This window comes from Salvelinus alpinus, chromosome 2 (assembly GCF_045679555.1).
Source record: "Salvelinus alpinus chromosome 2, SLU_Salpinus.1, whole genome shotgun sequence".
NCBI lineage: Eukaryota > Metazoa > Chordata > Actinopteri > Salmoniformes > Salmonidae > Salvelinus > Salvelinus alpinus.
Window position 1 is genome coordinate 88424052 of NC_092087.1, and position 19721 is coordinate 88443772.

At 40.0% G+C, this 19721-nt stretch overlaps 1 protein-coding gene across 1 annotated transcript; it reads right to left on the reverse strand.

Moving 5' to 3' along the window:
* Positions 1-10494: 10494 nt before the first annotated feature.
* LOC139541502 (B-cell receptor CD22-like) lies at positions 10495-11513 on the reverse strand. The gene is made up of 4 exons (XM_071346206.1): positions 11153-11513; positions 10835-10925; positions 10565-10667; positions 10495-10506 (listed from the first exon to the last, which is right to left on the reverse strand). Exons 1-4 carry the CDS (start codon positions 11394-11396, stop codon positions 10495-10497), a joined length of 450 nt encoding a protein of 149 aa, XP_071202307.1. The 5' UTR covers positions 11397-11513.
* Between the last annotated feature and the right edge of the window lie 8208 nt (positions 11514-19721).

The following is a 19721-nucleotide window of genomic DNA, read 5'->3' on the forward strand; positions in this document are numbered from 1 at the left end:
ACATAAGATATTACAGTTTTGAATGTCCCGTTGGTAGGATATATGTGATTTTAGTTTGTCCAATTTATTATCCAATGATTGTACGTCGGCCAATAGTACAGATGGCAACGGCACATTAACCACTCGTCACAAGGCACCCCGATCTTCTTCCTCAAAATCTTTTCCGTCTCTTTCTCCTGCGAATGACGGGGATGAGGGCCTGTTCGGGTGTCTGGAGTAAATCCCTCTCGTCCAACTCATTAAAGAGAAATTCTTCATTAAGTTCAAGGTGAGTAATCGCTGTCCTGATTTCCAGAAGTTATTTTCGGTCATAAGAGACGGTAGCAGCAACATTATGTACAAAATAAGTTACAAACAACAAGAAAAAACTAACAAAACAGCACAGTTGGTTAAGAGTCCATAAAACGGCAGCCATCTTCTCCGGCGCTAACAAGGTGACCCTTTACACAAGAATGTTTATGGTGAGGCTACTCAATACTGCCCCTGCAGCCCAAAGAGGTTAAGAGCCCATAAAACGGCAGCCATCTTCTCCGGTGCTAACAAGGTGACCCTTTACACAAGAATGTTTATGCATGTGTGCTGTTGGTGAGACTACTTGTCTCACCTCGCTGGCTATCAGGTCAACAAGGTGACCCTTTACACAAGAATGTTTATGCATGTGTGCTGTCGGTGAGACTACTTGTCTCACCTAGCTGGCTATCAGGTCAACAAGGCGGTCATGTCTAGCAATGTACAAATCCCCCACTATGTAGATCAACACTCCTACACTGAGACACTTTATGAATACTGGCCCTGATGTAACAACCAAAACACAGATCAAAACATAACAAGAAGTAAATGATACATTACCCTCAAGAATATGACTTACGCCTAAAAACAAATATCCCAAAACTATATTTCAAGACATTGTCAAGAGTACTTACAGAGTGAAGTGAAGGGGAGAGGTCTTGTACAGTGAGTCAACTTACTGGTAGTGAGTGGGAACTGCTAGTAAGTGTCCGTTCTGTGGTTGATACATATTTAAAGTAGAACACAAGTAGCTGACGCAGAACTTCCTTTCCTTCCTCTTTAAGTCATTAACATGCATGAGGACCAGACCAGAACATCATAAGGGGAAGTTATATATCAAAAGAAAATATACAACAGACTGCATATCTAGTTGTAATTTTTCATTTGAGGAGTGGGTTTAACATTTTTTAAATGTGGCCGTTTCCAATGTATTCTATTGACGAAATACAGAATCATGTTTACTATAGCCTACTATATTGAATGTTTATAATATCTTAGAATGTGTTGCCTTGTCCCTCAGTTCTACATGGAACAGGTCAAAGTTCCATTTACATTTGGTCAGTTCCATGATGTCATTCATTATATTCTACAAACACATTCAATTTACACTCCTCATCAGCTGCATCAAAGTGGTACTGAAGGTTCCAGTGTTCTAGACTAGAGCTCCGCCTACTGGCATCTCAACATTACTGCAGTGTTCTAGACTAGAGCTCTCCCTACTGGCATCTCAACATTACTGCACCATCCTAATAATAATGTCAAAAAATAGTTGCATTTGTTTATTTGAGGAGTGGGCCTACATTTTATAAACAGGTTAAATATGACCCGTTCCCATCACTCCTCATCAGCTGCATCAAAGTGGTACTGAAGGTTCAGTGTTCTAGACTAGAGCTCCACCTACTGGCATCTCAACATTACTGCAGTGTTCTAGACTAGAGCTCTCCCTACTGGCATCTCAACATTACTGCAGTGTTCTAGACTAGAGCTCTCCCTACTGGCATCTCAACATTACTGCAGCCTCCAGTCCTGATGTCCGTATTCATTTGTGCAGTAATATGAATAGAATGAATGGATACTGTTCCATTAATTACAGCCATTCCTCCTATATCTCTGCCCACCAGCCTCTGTTGTACAGTACTAGTAGTATCTTAATCTATCAGAGGCATCAATGAACATCACCATAGCCTGCTGTATTGACTGTGTAGTGTGTTGTAGTCTGCTGTCCATAAATAATGCCATTTAGCAGATGCCTTTATCCAAAGCGACTTACAGTTAGTTATATGTGCATATATTTTACGTATGGGTGGTCCAGGGAACAAAACCCATCACGTTGCAGGTGCCATGCTCTACCAACTGAGCTACAGAGGACCATATTCTATAAAGTCTAATGTGCATATATAGATTTCTGATATGATTCAGGAGGCCTGTCAGAGGACAGACAGGAAAGTAGAACAGGAAAGTGATTGTGTTTATCTAAACCAACGAACCCACAACACTGTGTCTCATGTTAATACTACTCCTAAACACAACCCACCATCACTGTGTCTCATGTTAATACTACTCCTAAACACAACCCACCATCACTGTCTCATGTTAATACTACTCCTAAACACAACCCACCATCACTGTGTCTCATGTTAATACTACTCCTAAACACAACCCACCGTCACTGTCTCATGTTAATACTACTCCTAAACACAACCCACCATCACTGTGTCTCATGTTAATACTACTCCTAAACACAACCCACCATCACTGTGTCTCATGTTAATACTACTCCTAAACACAACCCACCATCACTGTGTCTCATGTTAATACTACTCCTAAACACAACCCACCATCACTGTGTCTCATGTTAATACTACTCCTAAACACAACCCACCATCACTGTGTCTCATGTTAATACTACTCCTAAACACAACCCAACATCACCGTGTCTCATGTTAATACTACTCCTAAAGCTCTTATGAAGCATCCACCCATCCACTATTACTCTCACTCTTTCTTTAGGCCATTTTCAAACAAGTCTCCACAACAATCTATTGCTCTCAGAGTCCTTAAAATAGCCTGCAAAAGTATTATATTTGAAACCCCATGTACAATACTGTATCAGATTAATATGCAGAAATGCATCTACAGAGTATACTGTACATAACAGAAGACCATACAACATACATTCCAATAGCATCGCCATGCACATAACAGGATACAGAAGTTCATGTTTACAAACAAATTATAAAAGATACATATTTTAATTTATCGTCAAGCATACTTACAGAGTGAAGGGTAGACGTGTTGTAAGTCAACTTACTGTCAGTCTAAATAAACACACTGAGTGTGTAGTTTGAGTTCTGTGGTTGATAAAACTTTGAATGAGTCAGTGTCCATAGAGTTTAATAGAGGGCGTATTTGTTTCAAATCCTGTTTTAGCATGGCTAATGCCATTGAATACACCGTTTCAGTTGGTTTGCCAACTGTCATTAAACTTAAGGAAGTTGAAGAAGAAGACATTAACTTCTTTAAAATCGAAATAGCCCTCAATGGCACTTCCCATTCTGTTACAGAAGCTGTCATGACAAAGCTGCATAGATGTACCCTCTATCCAATTCTATGTTAGGGACCAAGAAGCTTATGCAGAGAGGGCTTCCTTCCTCAGTCACACAGACAGTGTTCGAGAGCATCAAAACTGTGATGTATCATGGGTAAATTGTGACTGACTGATCTATAAATAATATTGAGTAGTTATTTATCATGCAAGGTTATTTGTAGATCTCGACTCGCCTATAAAGTCAGCTGCAATGTTGAACACTCCCACATTTACAAAAATCCCATTCAAGTCACGGGACTGATATTAAGATTTCACATAAGAACATTCTCACATCATGTTCAAATCTTCTGTAAGTGACTTTGTTGAGCTTCACAACGCATTTTTTTTAAACTTTTGAATGATTTCGAAATTATGTGCGAGAAATGCCGCTTATCAGTCACATGACGAATGGGATTTGTGCCACGAATGCTAAAACGTTAGCAAGTGGAAACAGTGCCAGGGGAAAATTAACCAAAGCATGGATTCCTGTCACACCATGTTCATAGACTGCTAAAAGGGTAGTGAAACCAATGTGTCATTTTGTAATTTGGGTGGACCTTCAAGATATTATAACAATATATTAGCAAGAGAATAGAGGTGTAAGGTCTAGATTTGGTTTATAACAATGTATTAGCAAGAGAATAGAGGTGTAAGGTCTAGATTTGGTTTGGTGCCATAGCTCTTCAGTCCATGTTCTGTGGTGGTTCTCTTCAGTTCATGTTCTGTGATGGTTCTCTTCAGTCCATGTTCTGTGATGGTTCTCTTTAATCCAGCTTCTGTGGTGGTTCTCTTCAGTCTAGGTTTGGTGGTGGTTCTCTTCTATCCAGGTTCGGTGGTGGTTCTCTTCCCTCCAGGTTCTGTGGTGGTTCTATCAGTCCAGGTTCTGTGATGGTTCTATCAGTCCAGGTTCTGTGATGGTTCTCTTCAGTCCAGGTTCTGTGATGGTTCTCTTTAGTCCAGGGTCTGTGGTGGTTCTCTTCAGTCTAGGTTCTGTGGTGGTTCTCTTCTCTCCAGGTTCGGTGGTGGTTCTCTTCCCTCCAGGTTCGGTGGTGGTTCTCTTCCCTCTAGGTTCTGTGATGGTTCTATTAGTCCAGGTTCTGTGGTGGTTCTCTTCAGTCTAGGTTCTGTGATGGTTCTCTTTAGTCCATGTTCTGTGATGGTTCTCTTCAGTCTAGGTTCTGTGGTGGTTCTCTTCAGTCTAGGTTCTGTGATGGTTCTCTTCCCTCCAGGTTCTGTGGTGGTTCTATCAGTCCAGGTTCTGTGGTGGTTCTCTTCCCTCCAGGTTCTGTGGTGGTTCTCTTCAGTCCAGGTTCTGTGGTGGTTCTATCAGTCCAGGTTCTGTGGTGTTTTTTTCCCCTGGATGGTCTGATACACGGAGGGCTGAGCGTCTCTCTGAAGAGATGTGAACGTGTCACTGGGGGAGATTTTCACACTCAGAGAGAGACAGCGACACAGGAAACACAGTATGAGCACTTTACACACTGCTCTATAGCATTCTCTCTCACTTCTACTTTCTGTGTTCATCTCTCTTCTCTGTCTCTGTCTTTCTCTCACTCACCCACTTATCCACTCACACAAACAAACACAAAAACTGCATACAAAATAAACACATTAATGAATATGTTATAACATACTTACTGCCAGAGTGTCTGGTCCTCATTTTCAGTGGTGTGTGTGTCCCAGTTAGGGTCAGGATGGACACTGTGGAGAGAGAGCTGTGTCAAGGTAACAGTGAAAATAGTAGAAAGAGTAAATAAAAGCAGTAACTTATCAACAGGAAGTTTGTTGATATCATGACCATCTGTAGAGCATCTATCCAGACCATCCAAATAAAGTGTGACTAAAAAACTATATCACTGTAAATCCCTTTATCACTTAGTTATCACTCTAAAACACAGATGGAAGAAATCCTATGTTATTCAGATGTAAATACAAACCAAGACAATTTTCCTGAACTACATGGAATTCAACAGTTTAGCTTAATTGAATGTAACTGTACCTGTGACAGTCACAGTGACTCCAGGATCACCAGTATATTTCCTTACGGTCTGATCTGTTATAAATCTAAACTTGTAAGTAGCTGTGTCACACTCTCTCAGATCTCTGATCGTCAGGGTGTGACCATTCTTCTTGTTGCTACAGTACATCACATGACCAGTGTAGTCTGGTTTATCACTCAGTCACAGGATTCCCTTCAGCATAATTTTTAGTGAACCAGAAGGTAGTTGTTACTGTACCTCTGGGATATGTGTAAGAGCAGGACAGCTCCACTGTTGACCCCTTCAAAGTACATACTCTGAGTGATGTACGTAACATCCTGACCCAGTACCACTGCAACACAATCACACATTATAGTGATTATACATTACAGACCCATTTCCTCACACTAACACCATTTGTCCATACCTTGTTGCCGTACTCTACTTGCTGAGTGTGAATGGAAACCACAGTAAGGACCTAAGTGTTACTCAGTGAGGTGTGAAAGACAACTATTCCTGAAAAGCAGAAGCCCCTAACAGACGATGTCACTGAACACACCAGAATAACATTTATTATTATTATTATTATTATTTTATTTTTTTACCCCCTTTTCTCCCCAATTTTCATGGTATCCAATCGCTAGTAATTACTATCTTGTCTCATCGCTACAACTCCCGTACGGGCTCGGGAGAGACGAAGGTCGAAAGCCATGCGTCCTCCGAAGCACAACCCAACCAAGCCGCACTGCTTCTTAACACAGCGCGCCTCCAACCCTGAAGCCAGCCGCACCAATGTGTCGGAGGAAACACTGTGTACCTGGCCCCCTTGGTTAGCGCGCACTGTGCCCGGCCCGCCACAGGAGTCGCTGGAGCACAATGAGACAAGGATATCCCTACCGGCCAAACCCTCCCTAACCCGGACGACGCTATGCCAATTGTGTGTCGCCCCACGGACCTCCCGGTCGCGGCCGGCTGCGACAGAGCCTGGCCGCGAACCCAGAGACTCTGGTGGCGCAGCTAGCACTGCGATGCAGTGCCCTAGACCACTGCGCCACCCGGGAGGCCCCACCAGAATAACATTAAGATAACATTACTAAAACAGTTATGAATGAGACCACACCTGCTACAGACCAGAGAAAGACCCCCAACACACTTCCTGCTGTTCTCAAGGCCATTGTTGCATCTCCCACCCTGCAGTCTTAGAAACATAAACAACAACTCACTCTATAGCTGGTGAATAACTCCACCTGATACATTAAAACAGTCCAGGGTCCATATTCACAAAGTGTCTCATAGTAGGAGAGCTGATCTAGGATCAGTTTAGGCTTTTAGATCATCATTATATGGACCGGTAGGACCTGATCCTACATCAGCACTCCTACTCTGAGACACTTAATGAATACCCGCCCTGATGTCAAAACCAAAACTATAGGTCAAACATGAAAGTAAAAGTAAAATTATACAGTACCTAACCACAAGTATATGATTTATGACCCCCCCACCCCAAAAAAATAAAAAATATATATATATATTTAATGATCTCGTCATCCGTACTTACATAGTGAAGGGGAGAGGTGTTGTACAGTGAGTCAACGTACCGTTGTAGCAGTGCATAGAAAGAAGAAGTGTGATTTTAGTGATTGACACATTTAGAAAGTAGCCTAGTCAGGGATGTAAGACAATCACATGCATCAACAGCATGTCAGAAAGGGATGTAAGACAATCACATGCATCAACAGCATGTCAGAAAGGGATGTACTGGATCTACTGCTAAAGACCACATAGCTATTTACATTTCTTCATTTGAGGAGTGGGCCTACATTTTGCCTAAATGCAGCCCATTTTCAACGTAGTATTTTCGTTAAATACAGATCCACAACAAAGTGTTGACTGTTCTATAGGGTTTCTTAATGTGTTTCCTCACATAATGTGACCCATCACTCCTCATCAGCTGCATCAAAGTGCTACGGAAGGTTCCAGTGTTATAGACTAGAGCTCCCCCTACTGGCATCTCAACATTACTGCAGCCTTCTGTCTCTCTTCAAATGTCACAATCATGTCCTCATCCACTTGGATAAATAACAAAATAAGAAACTGGTAACAAGATGCCTGAGACTGAGATCCCGATTCCCAACCGTTTCCCAAGTGTGCAAGTTCACTCTTTCCGTCATGGATTTAAAAGTATGAGACTGGTGTGAACATTGGAGTTTCCATATTTGTTTGCTGAATCCATATCAGTGGAACAGGTGAAGCTGAAGTCTTTGCCCTATACACAGTCTATGTCTTTGACAGGGACCAGAGAAACGAACGAGGGATTCACATTTTCTCAAAATGCTTTTTCATCCATGTTTTTTTTTTCTGTGATTGACACTCGACTAGTGAATTCAGACAATCCGATCAGAGAGCGAAACATGCAAATCTAAGATGCTCACAAGGTCTACTTCGGGGAAGAAGTGGGCGGATACTGTAACGGTTGTTCTCTTCCTCGTCTGAGGAGGAGCATGGATTGGACCAAAACGCAGCTTGTGTGGAATACATGATGAATTTATTTAAACAAGACGAACACGAAGCACACTTGAGAAATTACAAAACAATAAACGACGTAGACCGACCTGAACATGAAAACTTACAGAACACGAAGAACGCACGAACAGGAACAGACTAGACAAACGAAACAGTTCCGTGTGGTACAACACTGACACGGAAGACAATCACCCACAAACAAACAGTGAGAACAGCCTACCTTAATATGGTTCTCAATCAGAGGAAACGTAAAACACCTGCCCCTGATTGAGAACCATATCAGGCAAATACAAATGAACCCAACATAGAAACACATAACATAGAATGCCCACCCAGCTCACGTCCTGACCAACTAAACAGATACTAAACAAAGGAAATAAGGTCAGGAACGTGACAGATACAGGGGATACCAGCGGAGGATTCAAACAGAAGATGGCATCAGATAAAGATACAAATGAAAATACACAAAATAAAATGTCAAATAACATTTGAAAATGTAAAAAAATCGATACAGAATAAACCACGCATGTAAAGATACTGTGTTATTAAGAGTGGACGTGGAACTGACATATGAATTCAGTGAACTAGCTATCTCAGCTGGCTTGTTAGCTACATGAAGCAGATGTTGTTCAGAGAACCCGAAAGCTAGCCAGCTAGAAGTTAACTCTGTTACCTCTGACAATCAAGTGATGTGACTTCCATAAACTGGCATTTTTGTGCATCACACAGCTTCTTGAACAAAGTGGATTGTGAACTATACGGCGCGTTGCCGCTGAATTACAGCGGCATGTTTATGATTTGTTTACGATTTGTTTACACTTCACACATTAGTAATGTTTTGATAAAAGTAATAATAAACATTGCATCAAGCAGAACTACTACCTGCATTTTGTGGCAAAATTGTGCTCTAACTTTGTCAAAGAAACATTTAAACAAATATTTGAAAAAATCTAGCAAACTATATATAAAGTGTATAGAAACTAATTTAATTTATTTGGGTAACAGACAACAAATTTTACTTGCTGTAAAAAAAAATGTTTAAGCTGGTAGCATCATACCCAAGAAAGACTCGCTGTCAATGGTGCTTTAACAAAGTACTGAGTAAAGAGTCTGAATACTTACGTAATGTGATACTTCAATTCTGTATTTTTTATCAATTTGCAAACCTTTCTAAAAACCTGTTTTTGCTTTGTCATTATGGGGTATTGTGTGTAGATTGATGAGGGGAAAAAATTATTTAATTAATTTTAGAATAAGGCTGTAACGTAACAAAATGTGGAAAAAGTCAAGGGGTCTGAATACTTTCTGAATGCACTGTATATTATTAGATACTATTATAAACCAGGTAGTTTGTGTCCTGGATGCTGATTGGCTGAATAAGCATTTAATTTCATGTACTGTATATCAGACAATAGAACACTGGTATGACACAAAAATATTTGTTTACTTTCTATTTATGTTGGTAACCAATTTATAATAGCAATAAGGCCCTCTGGCTTGTAGTATATGGTCAATATACCACGGCTAAGGGCTGTATCAAGGCACTCTGCATTGTGTTGTGCAGAAGAACAGTCATTAGCCGTGGTACAGTATATTGGCCAATATACCACACCCCCTCTGACCTTATTGCTTAATTATACCACTAGTTTGAATATACGGGTCCAGATATACAAGGTCTTCTTGGTTCTGGGTTTGTTGTGTTCAGTTCTTCTTGGTTCTGGGTTTGTTGTGTTCAGGTCTTCTTGATTCTGGGTTTGTTGTGTTCAGTTCTTCTTGGTTCTGGGTTTGTTGACTGTGCTGTAGAGAACAGAGGAGTCCTCCTCAGCTGCTTGTTCCACCGTGGGCCTGGAGAAAGAAACAGACGTTAAACTGAAATTGAGTCCCAAATGGCACCCTACTCCCTTATAGTGCACTACTTTAGACCAGTAGTGAACTAAATAGGGAATAGGGTGCCATTTGGAATGCAAGCAGAACAGTTACTCAAAACCCTCATCACATCACATCACTCCTTCATTATAGACATGTCATAGTAACTGTCTTGAGATGTATATTGTAGAGTTTGTAGTTTCAGGAAATGTCATTTGGCCTGAAGAAAACCCCTGGAACCTTTCAGACATTAAAACTGTGACTTTTCAAAATGTCCACTGTTACACCATAGTACGAGTTCAATGAAATGTCATATGACATGAAGATTTCTCCTTCAACCCTTCAGATAGTGATGGAGGGAGTTCTCAGGGAGCAATGAGGGGTCACTAGGGGTCAACTGTTTTGCTTATTTTAATGACATCATTGTCCTCTCCTCCAATAAGCAGCAGCATATGAATGACCTTGATGCTGTCTGTGTGTTCACAATGTTCTATATAGTCTAGACTCTATGTTGTTGTAATGGCAGAATATGCTCACTGGGTGGCAGAACTGGGGAGGTTGAATTTCACAGCAGTGTATTGGACATCTTGGTCCTGTTTCTGTGGTTGATGCAGCTGGACGGTGGAGTACAGAGGCACATCCTGGTTTTTGGAACGAGAGAAGTGGACGCTGGTGTAGTGAACATCATCCTGGTCGTCTGTGGCTGCTGTCTGTGCTGCAGTAGGGATCATGACCATGCCTGAGATGTTGTCATACACTGGACTAGAGTCTCCCTGATGGGAGGAAAGAACAGACAACATGAGGAGTGGAAATGTTCCACAAAGAATACACAGTAATCACAGTCATCTTCTGATTCCAACAGACTCACCTGTCCATCATCTGCTGTGTCTCTTGTGTTGGAGGTGGATGTGGAGGCCTTCTTCCTGTTGTACATTAATTAATGTATGAAGATATCAATCAATCAATAAATTAAGTTACTTTTATTTTTATTTTTTTAACCTTTATTTAACTAGGCAAGTCAGTTAAGAACAATTTCAAATTTACAATGACTAAAGTGAAATTATATAAAAAGATATGCAATCTCACTCACCTGGACCACATGAGTCCAGAGAAACAGAGGATGAGAACCAGAACAACCACTATGATTCCTACAGCTACAGTCACAACTGAGGTTTGTTTCCCTATAATAAAATATGGATGATATGAGTACATGGCATGTTCTTATAATATAAAATCTAACACATTATAGAATATCAACACAATGTTAATATTTTGGGATCTTATAATACTTGTGACATCATAAGCCAACACATAATTATAAACCAAAGTGTAATCAGTCAAAACAAAATGATTAAGATCAGCTTGAAACCTGTCAATTTGTGTTGAAGTATTGAAGATGTAACTTTACCTGCTACAATGATCATCAGAGCTGTAGAGTTCATAGATCCTCTTCCATTCTGGGCCTCACAGTAATATTCTCCTCTGTCCTCAGAGATGATGTTAGTGATGCTGTAACTCTGTCCTGATGCTTTTGGTGAGGTTACGTTCTTCTTGTACCAGGTGTATTTGTCCACAGGTGGGTTGGCATCACTGCTGCAGGTCAGAGTCACTGAACTGCCCTCCACTATTTCACCAGAGGGACTGACTGACATTGAGGTGTTCTTTGGGCCATCTGGTGGACAATATGTAACAACAGTGTATTAAATAGTGTTTTTCTTGTTATTGAAATATTAATTTAAATGTGATCCTGTGATCAAAAGATGAGGTTAGGTGTATTTACACTGAACGTCCACAGACACAGAAGAAGAGTTGAGACGTCCATATTTATTCTCAGCCTCACAGTAGTATTCTCCACTGTTCTCAGAGCTGATGTTAGTGATGCTGTAACTCTGTCCTGATGCTTTTGGTGAGGCTATGTTCTTCTTGTACCAGGTGTATTTGTCCACAGGTGGGTTGGCATCACTGCTGCAGGTCAGAGTCACTGAACTGCCCTCCACTATTTCACCAGAGGGACTGACTGACACTGAGGTGTTCTGTGGAGCGTCTGGTAAAGGAGAATTCGTCAGAGGATTATTAAGGTGCAATTACAACCTCACATGACATATATCAAAATCTGTGAAGCCAGACTATCAAAAATAAGAATCCACTTACACAAAACATGAACAGGAACACATGTGACACTGAGCTGTACTTTACTCACATTTCACATCAATGTCGATTGACTCAGACGTCCCTGTTTTAATCCCATTCCAGGCCTCACAGTAGTACTCTCCAGTGTCAGATGACTTGATATGATTGAAGACAGGATGTGGTCCTGTGTTCACATAGGAGAACTGATAGTGACCTCCATTCTTCTTGTACCAGGTGTATTTGTCCACAGGTGGGTTGGCATCACTGCTGCAGGTCAGAGTCACTGAACTGCCCTCCACTATTTCACCAGAGGGACTGACTGACACTGAGGTGTTCCTTGGACCATCTGGTGTTGAAGATGACAGAAAAAATAACAACTCATATAACATGTATGTAACGCTCGTCGTAATCCTCCTCGTCTGAGGAGGAGTAAGGATCGGACCAAAGCGCAGCGTGGTTTGAATACATACTTTAATTATTTAAACGAAGACGAAAAACACTTGACAAAATACAAAACAATAAACGACGTGAACAAACGAACGAAAACTGTACCGTGTGGTGAACAAACACAGACACGGCAACAATCACCCACAAACAAACAGTGAAAACAGTCAACCTCAATATGGTTCCCAATCAGAGACAATGACAAACACCTGCCTCTGATTGAGAACCATATTAGGCCAAACAATAAACCCAACATAGAAATACATTACATAGAATGCCCACCCAGCTCACGTCCTGGCCAACTAAACAAGACTGAACAAAGGAAATAAGGTCAGGAACGTGACAATGTAAGACACCAAGAGGTGATGTAAATTAGTATTGATTAGTATATTACACTGACATGTAGAACCATGTATTACAGAGATGATGTAAATTATTATAGATTAGTATATTACACTGACATGTAGAACCATATATTACAGAGATGATGTAAATTAGTATAGATTAGTATATTACACTGACATGTAGAACCATGTATTACAGAGATGATGTAAATTAGTATAGATTAGTATATTACACTGACACGTAGAACCATGTATTAGAGAGATGATGTAAATTAGTATAGATTAGTATATTACACTGACATGTAGAACCATGTATTACAGAGATGATGTAAATTAGTATAGATTAGTATATTACACTGACATGTAGAACCATGTATTACAGAGATGATGTAAATTAGTATAGATTAGTATATTACAGAGATGATGTAAATTAGTCTAGAGTAGTATATTACACTGACATGTAGAACCATGTATTAGAGAGATGATGTAAATTAGTATAGATTAGTATATTATACTGACATGTAGAACCATGTATTACAGAGATGATGTAAGTTAGTATAGATTAGTATGTTACACTGACATGTAGAACCATGTATTACAGAGATGATGTAAATTAGTATAGATTAGTATATTATACTGACATGTAGAACCATGTATTACAGAGATGGTGTAAATTAGTATAGATTAGTATATTACACTGACATGTAGAACCATGTATTACAGAGATGATGTAAATTAATATAGATTAGTATATTATACTGACATGTAGAACCATGTATTACAGAGATGATGTAAATTAGTATAGATTAGTATATTACACTGACATGTAGAACCATGTATTACAGAGATGATGTAAATTAGTATAGATTAGTATATTACACTGACATGTAGAACCATGTATTACAGAGATGATGTAAATTAATATAGATTAGTATATTATACTGACATGTAGAACCATGTATTACAGAGATGATGTAAATTAGTATAGATTAGTATATTACACTGACATGTAGAACCATGTATTACAGAGATGATGTAAATTAATATAGATTAGTATATTACACTGACATGTAGAACCATGTATTACAGAGATGATGTAAATTAGTATAGATTAGTATATTACACTGACATGTAGAACCATGTATTACAGAGATGATGTAAATTAGTATAGATTAGTATATTACACTGACATGTAGAACCATGTATTAGAGAGATGATATCAATGACTTTCACTGTAGATATATCAACACCCCATGTACTCACATCTGACAGTGAGAGTCTCTTCTGGAGAGAGGATTCTCTCTAAGCCTTTTACAGCACAGGAGTAGTTCCCTGCATCCTCACTGCTGACTGGGTCTAGGATCAGACTGTTATAACTGGTGACTGGGTCTAGGATCAGACTGTTATAACTGGTGACTGGGTTGGTTAGACGTTGTCTGTGCTTGTACCAGATGTAGTTGGGGTTGAGACCGACTGTACATTTGGTTCTACATCTCAGTGTGACTCTCTCCCCCTCTGACACAGACGTAGGATCCATCTCCAACAGGATATCTAAGAGGAAACATCAGTCATATTTGACTCCAGACAGACTTGTCATGTGATTAGACTTGTCCTATTACAGTACTAACTGTAGGTGGACTATTACCTGTGACAGTCAACATCACACCAGGAAGGCCAGAAAATCTCCCCTTATTTGTTGTTAGTAATCTGAATTTGTATTCAGCCGAGTCATTCTCTGTCAGGTGTGTTATTGTCATGGTGTGGTGGTTCTCTGTGTTTCTATGGTACTCCACACGACCTATATACTCTGGATATGAACTGAGATCTACAGGGTGTTTCTGTGTAAACCAGAAGGAACCTTGTTCTATATAACTAGTGGGATGAGTGTAAGAGCAGGGTATGTCCACTGTGGAGCCCTTCAAGACACAGATTCTCCTCTTGGTGTAAGTCACCCTCCAGCAGTTGTGACCCTGAGCACCTGAAACATAGAGGCTCTCTGTTAATAGTTTTAACTTGTCATGTTTCTTTAGGTGCAAAGTAAAGAAGTTAACTGTTCATTTCAAGTCGTTTCAGTATAAATCATAACCATTTGAGCTGTTGGTATTGCTAGAGTGAAACACTGTGTTTGAATCAACACTTTTTTTCCCACTCACACACTGCAGGAGAGCGGAGAACCTCATGACCTTTTACAGCACAGGAGAAGCTGTCTTCATAGTTACTGGAGACTGAGTCTTTGTACTTGGGGGAGATGCTCTCATCTAGATGTTGTCCGTTCTTGTACCAGATGTATGTGGGGTTACCAGTCAGAGTACAGGTGGTTTTACAGGTCAGTTTGTAGTAATATATCCTCTCCACCTTTAGATCTGAAGGGAGAGGATATGAAACAATAATGGAGGAAGTCTGTCAGCCACCACCATTTCACTGTTCTCATAGAACATGTAATAAATGACTTGTACTATACTATTTATTCAGTACCTGTGAGACTGAGAGGGAATCCATATGAGCCATATTTCCATTCTGAATACTGGTTTATTTTATATCTGAAGTAATATGTTGCTATGTCTCTCTCTCTCAGGTCTGTGATTCTCAGGATGCAGTCCTTCTCTGTAGTTCCATGGTACTCCACACGACCTTCATAATTAGGGTCCCATCTCAGATCATAAGTCTTACCATTCAACTGTGTGTTATACCAGACCATCTCTGTGACTTGGGTCACACTGGGAATAGGACAGCGCAGGTCCACTGATGACCCCTTTAAGGCACAGACACTCATCACAGTATATTGCCTCAGAACACCTGAAACACAGTGTCACAGGACTCAACCATGAGAGAACTTCATTTGTGACGTCAAGACTATAAAGAAACAGACATTACAATATTACATCAAAATGCATGTAAACATGTGTAGCTGTACTATACTATACTGTACTACTATACTGTAGGACCCATCTACTCAAATGTACATTCCCTTATATCATTCTAGTATTCATTTCAATATACATCATGGAAGTAAAAAGCACTAGTGGCCAGGGTAGGGGTCAATCCCGTTTAAATTCCAGTCAATTCAGTAAAACAAATTACAATTCCACATTTTCTAAATGTTCCTAATTGAAAAGCATTGAAAATAATTGGAATTGGAATTTCAGTCTACTTCCTGAATTGAGTGGAATTGAGATGGAATTGACCCCAACCCTGCTGGTGGTTGACAACATTCTTATTCTGCTACTGCTGCTGATGTGCAGAAGTGTGAATGGAAACCAGAGATAAGCATCACTCAGTGAGGTGTGAAGTATAACTATTTAATGGTGGAGACACCTAACAGAACACACAATGTAACGGTCGTTTTCCTCCTCGTCTGAGGAGGAGCAAGGATCGGACCAAAATGCAGCGCATTGTGAAGATATAATCTCGTTTATTTAAACGAAGACGAAAAACACTTGAACAAACTACAAAATAACAAACGACGTGAACAGACCTGAACTTGAGAACAAAAACACATGAACGAACGAACAGGAAGGACAACACGAACGGAACGAAACAGTTCCGTGTGGTACAAACACTGACACAGGAACAATCACCCACAAACAAACAGTGTGGACAGCCTACCTAAATATGGTTCTCAATCAGAGGAAACGTAAAACACCTGCCCCTGATTAAGAACCATATCAGGCTAATACAACGAACCCAACATAGAAACACATAACATAGAATGCCCACCCCAACTCACGCCCTGACCATACTAAACAAATACAAAACAAGGGAAAACAGGTCAGGAACGTGACACACAAGCTTAACATTGCAATAGTTATGCTTTTAGAAATGTCTGTAGATTGATATACAGGGCAACTAAAACATTATGAAAGAGACCATACCTGCTACAGACCAGAGAAAGACCACCAACACACTTCCTGCTGTTCTCAAGGCCATTGTTGCATCTCCCACCCTGCAGTCTTAGAAACATAAACAACAACTCACTCTATAGCTGGTGAATAACTACATACAAACCATCAGGGGCAGCAGGTAGGGCTCTAGTCAAAGTAGTGCACTCTATAGCTGGTGAATAACTACATACAAACCATCAGGGGCAGCAGGTAGGGCTCTAGTCAAAAGTAGTGCACTCTATAGCAGGTGAATAACTACATACAAACCATCAGGGGCAGCAGGTAGGGCTTTAGTCAAAGTAGTGCACTCTATAGCTGGTGAATAATTACATACAAACCATCAGGGGCAGCAGGTAGGGCTCTAGTCAAAGTAGTGCACTCTATAGGGAATATGGTGTCATTTGGGATGCAGATATAACAACACATCATCATCACAGCCTTGAGTGGATGGTGTGTAAATAACATCATAATAGTTTGGTAATGGAGTGTGTCACTGGTATCAGCAGGTAGCCTAGTGATTAAGAACGTTGGCCCGGTACCTGAAAAATTACTGGTTCAAATCCCCAACCTGACAAGGTGGAAAAATCTGCCAATATGAGCAAGGCAGTTACCACCAGCTTGAATGATAACTCCTGTCCCCAAGCTGTGAGGATAAACAGCAAGTCACACATACCTTTTATATCATCATTATATGATAGTGTCTGTATTCACAAAGTATCTCAGAGGAGGATCTAGGATTAGTTTTCCCATTTAGATCATAATTATATGGACCAGGAGGACCTGATCCTAGATCAGCACTCCAAGTCTGAGACCCATGAGTACATGACTTGGCTAAAAACTAAAAAACATATTTCAAGATATCAAGAGTACTTACAGACTGAAGGGGAGAGGTCTTGTACAGTGAGTCAACTGACTGGTAGTGAGTGGAAACTGCTAGTAAGTGTCAGTTCTGTGGTTGATACATATTTATGTAGTCAGAACACAAGTAGCTGATGCATAACTGTCCTTTCCTTCCTCTTTAAGTCATTAACATGCATGAAGACCAGAACAGCACATCAGAATAGTGTTTACTTTAGCCTACGATGTGGAATGTTTATAATATATTAGAATGTGTTTACTATAGCCTACGATGTGGAATGTTTATAATATATTAGAATGTGTTTACTATAGTCTACGATGTGGAATGTTTATAATATCTTAGAATGTGTTTACTATAGTCTACGATGTGGAATGTTTATAATATATTAGAATGTTTACTATAGTCTACGATGTGGAATGTTTATAATATCTTACAATGTGTTTACTATAGTCTACTATTTAGAATGTTTATAATATATTAGAAGGTGTTTACTATAGCCTACTATTTGTAATGTTTATAATATATTAGAATGTGTTTACTATAGTCTACGATGTGGAGTGTTTATAATATATTAGAATGTGTTTACTATAGTCTACGATGTGGAATGTTTATAATATCTTACAATGTGTTTACTATGGTCTACTATTTAGAATGTTTATAATATATTAGAAGGTGTTTACTATAGCCTACTATTTAGAATGTTTATAATATCTTATAATGTGTTTACTATAGTCTACTATTTAGAATGTTTATAATATCTTATAATGTGTTTACTATAGCCTACTATTTAGAATGTTTATAATATATTAGAATGTGTTGCCTTGCCCCTCTCAGTTCTACATGGAGCAGGTCAAAGTTCTATATATATATATATATTTATTATTATTTATCTAAGACTTATTTTACCAGGTAAGTTGACTGAGAACACATTCTCATTTACAGCAACAACCTGGGGAATATTTAAAAGGGGGATGAATGAGTCAATTCAAATCTGGGGATGATTAGGTGGCATGAGGGCCAGATTGTGAATTTTAGCAGTGGACACCAGGGTTAACACCCCCTACTCTTACAATAAGTGCCATGGGATTTTTAGTGACCACAAAGAGTCAGGACACCCGTTTAACATCCCATCCAAAAGACAGCACCCTACACAGGGCAATGTCCCCAATCACTACCATGGGGTATTGGGATGTATATATTTTTAAACCAGAGGAAAGAGTGCCTCCTTCTGGCTCTCCAACACCACTTCCAGTAGCTTCTGGTCTCCCATCCAGGGACTGACCAGGTGAACACTGCTTAGCTTCAGAAGCAAGCCAGCAGTGGGATGCAGGGTGGTATGCTGCTAACAGTTGGCTGGTTCCATGGACTTGTAAGTAAGCGATTCATGGTAAGATCTACACCTTCCATTAGATGTTCCTTCTATTCTACAAACACATTCAATTTACACTCCTCATCAGCTGTGTCAAAGTGGTACTGAAGGTTCCAGTGTTCTAGACTAGAGCTCCACCTACTGGCATCTCAACATTACTGCAGTGTTCTAGACTAGAGTTCTCCCTACTGGCATCTCAACATTACTGCAGTGTTCTAGACTAGAGTTCTCCCTACTGGCATCTCAACATTACTGCAGTGTTCTAGACTAGAGTTCTCCCTACTGCATCTCAACATTACTCCAGTGTTCTAGACTAGAGTTCTCCCTACTGGCATCTCAACATTACTGCAGTGTTCTAGACTAGAGCTCTCCCTACTGGCATCTCAACATTACTGCAGTGTTCTAGACTAGGGTTCTCCCTACTGGCATCTCAACATTACTGCACCATCCTAATAATAATGTCCTCAATAATGTTGGACTAATAACAACATTACAAACTGACATTACATCAGATAGAATGGTGAAACACAACACTGGCTACTTGACAAAGTCACATTTAACCACACAAACACAAACACACGTTTGTAGTAGTACAAAATACCACTGTCATTCTGTTATACTGAATTCGTCCCAAATGACACCATAATCCCTTTGACCAGAGCCCTATGGCCTGCAGCCCTGTCAATCACCGTTTGCACCGCTGTTCATCCAACCAATCAGGGTGCTTGGATGCGCTGCAGGACACCGCCTCCCCTCACCTTTAGTTAGTGCACGGCATCGTCAGTCTTCAGAAGAAGTGTTGTGTTGCTGGCAGACTTTTGACATGCAGTTCCTTACTGAAGTGTGAGTCCAGCGAATATAACCACACAATAACATAAAACATCTTCAAATGGAAACAGCTGTGTCTGCATGTATGTGGTGGTGGTGACCATCAAGAGTCGAGTGACGGA

Excerpts from the sequence above, each read along its gene's own strand:
- LOC139541502 (XM_071346206.1), bottom strand. The coding sequence starts at position 11,396 with ATGTCAGTCAGTCCCTCTGGTGAAATAGTGGAGGGCAGTTCAGTGACT. Across the intron at positions 10,926-11,152 it reads TCTGATGATCATTGTAGCAG|GGAAACAAACCTCAGTTGTG; the intron begins GTAAAGTTACAT and ends ATTTTATTATAG. Across the intron at positions 10,668-10,834 it reads TCTGGACTCATGTGGTCCAG|GAAGAAGGCCTCCACATCCA; the intron begins GTGAGTGAGATT and ends AATGTACAACAG.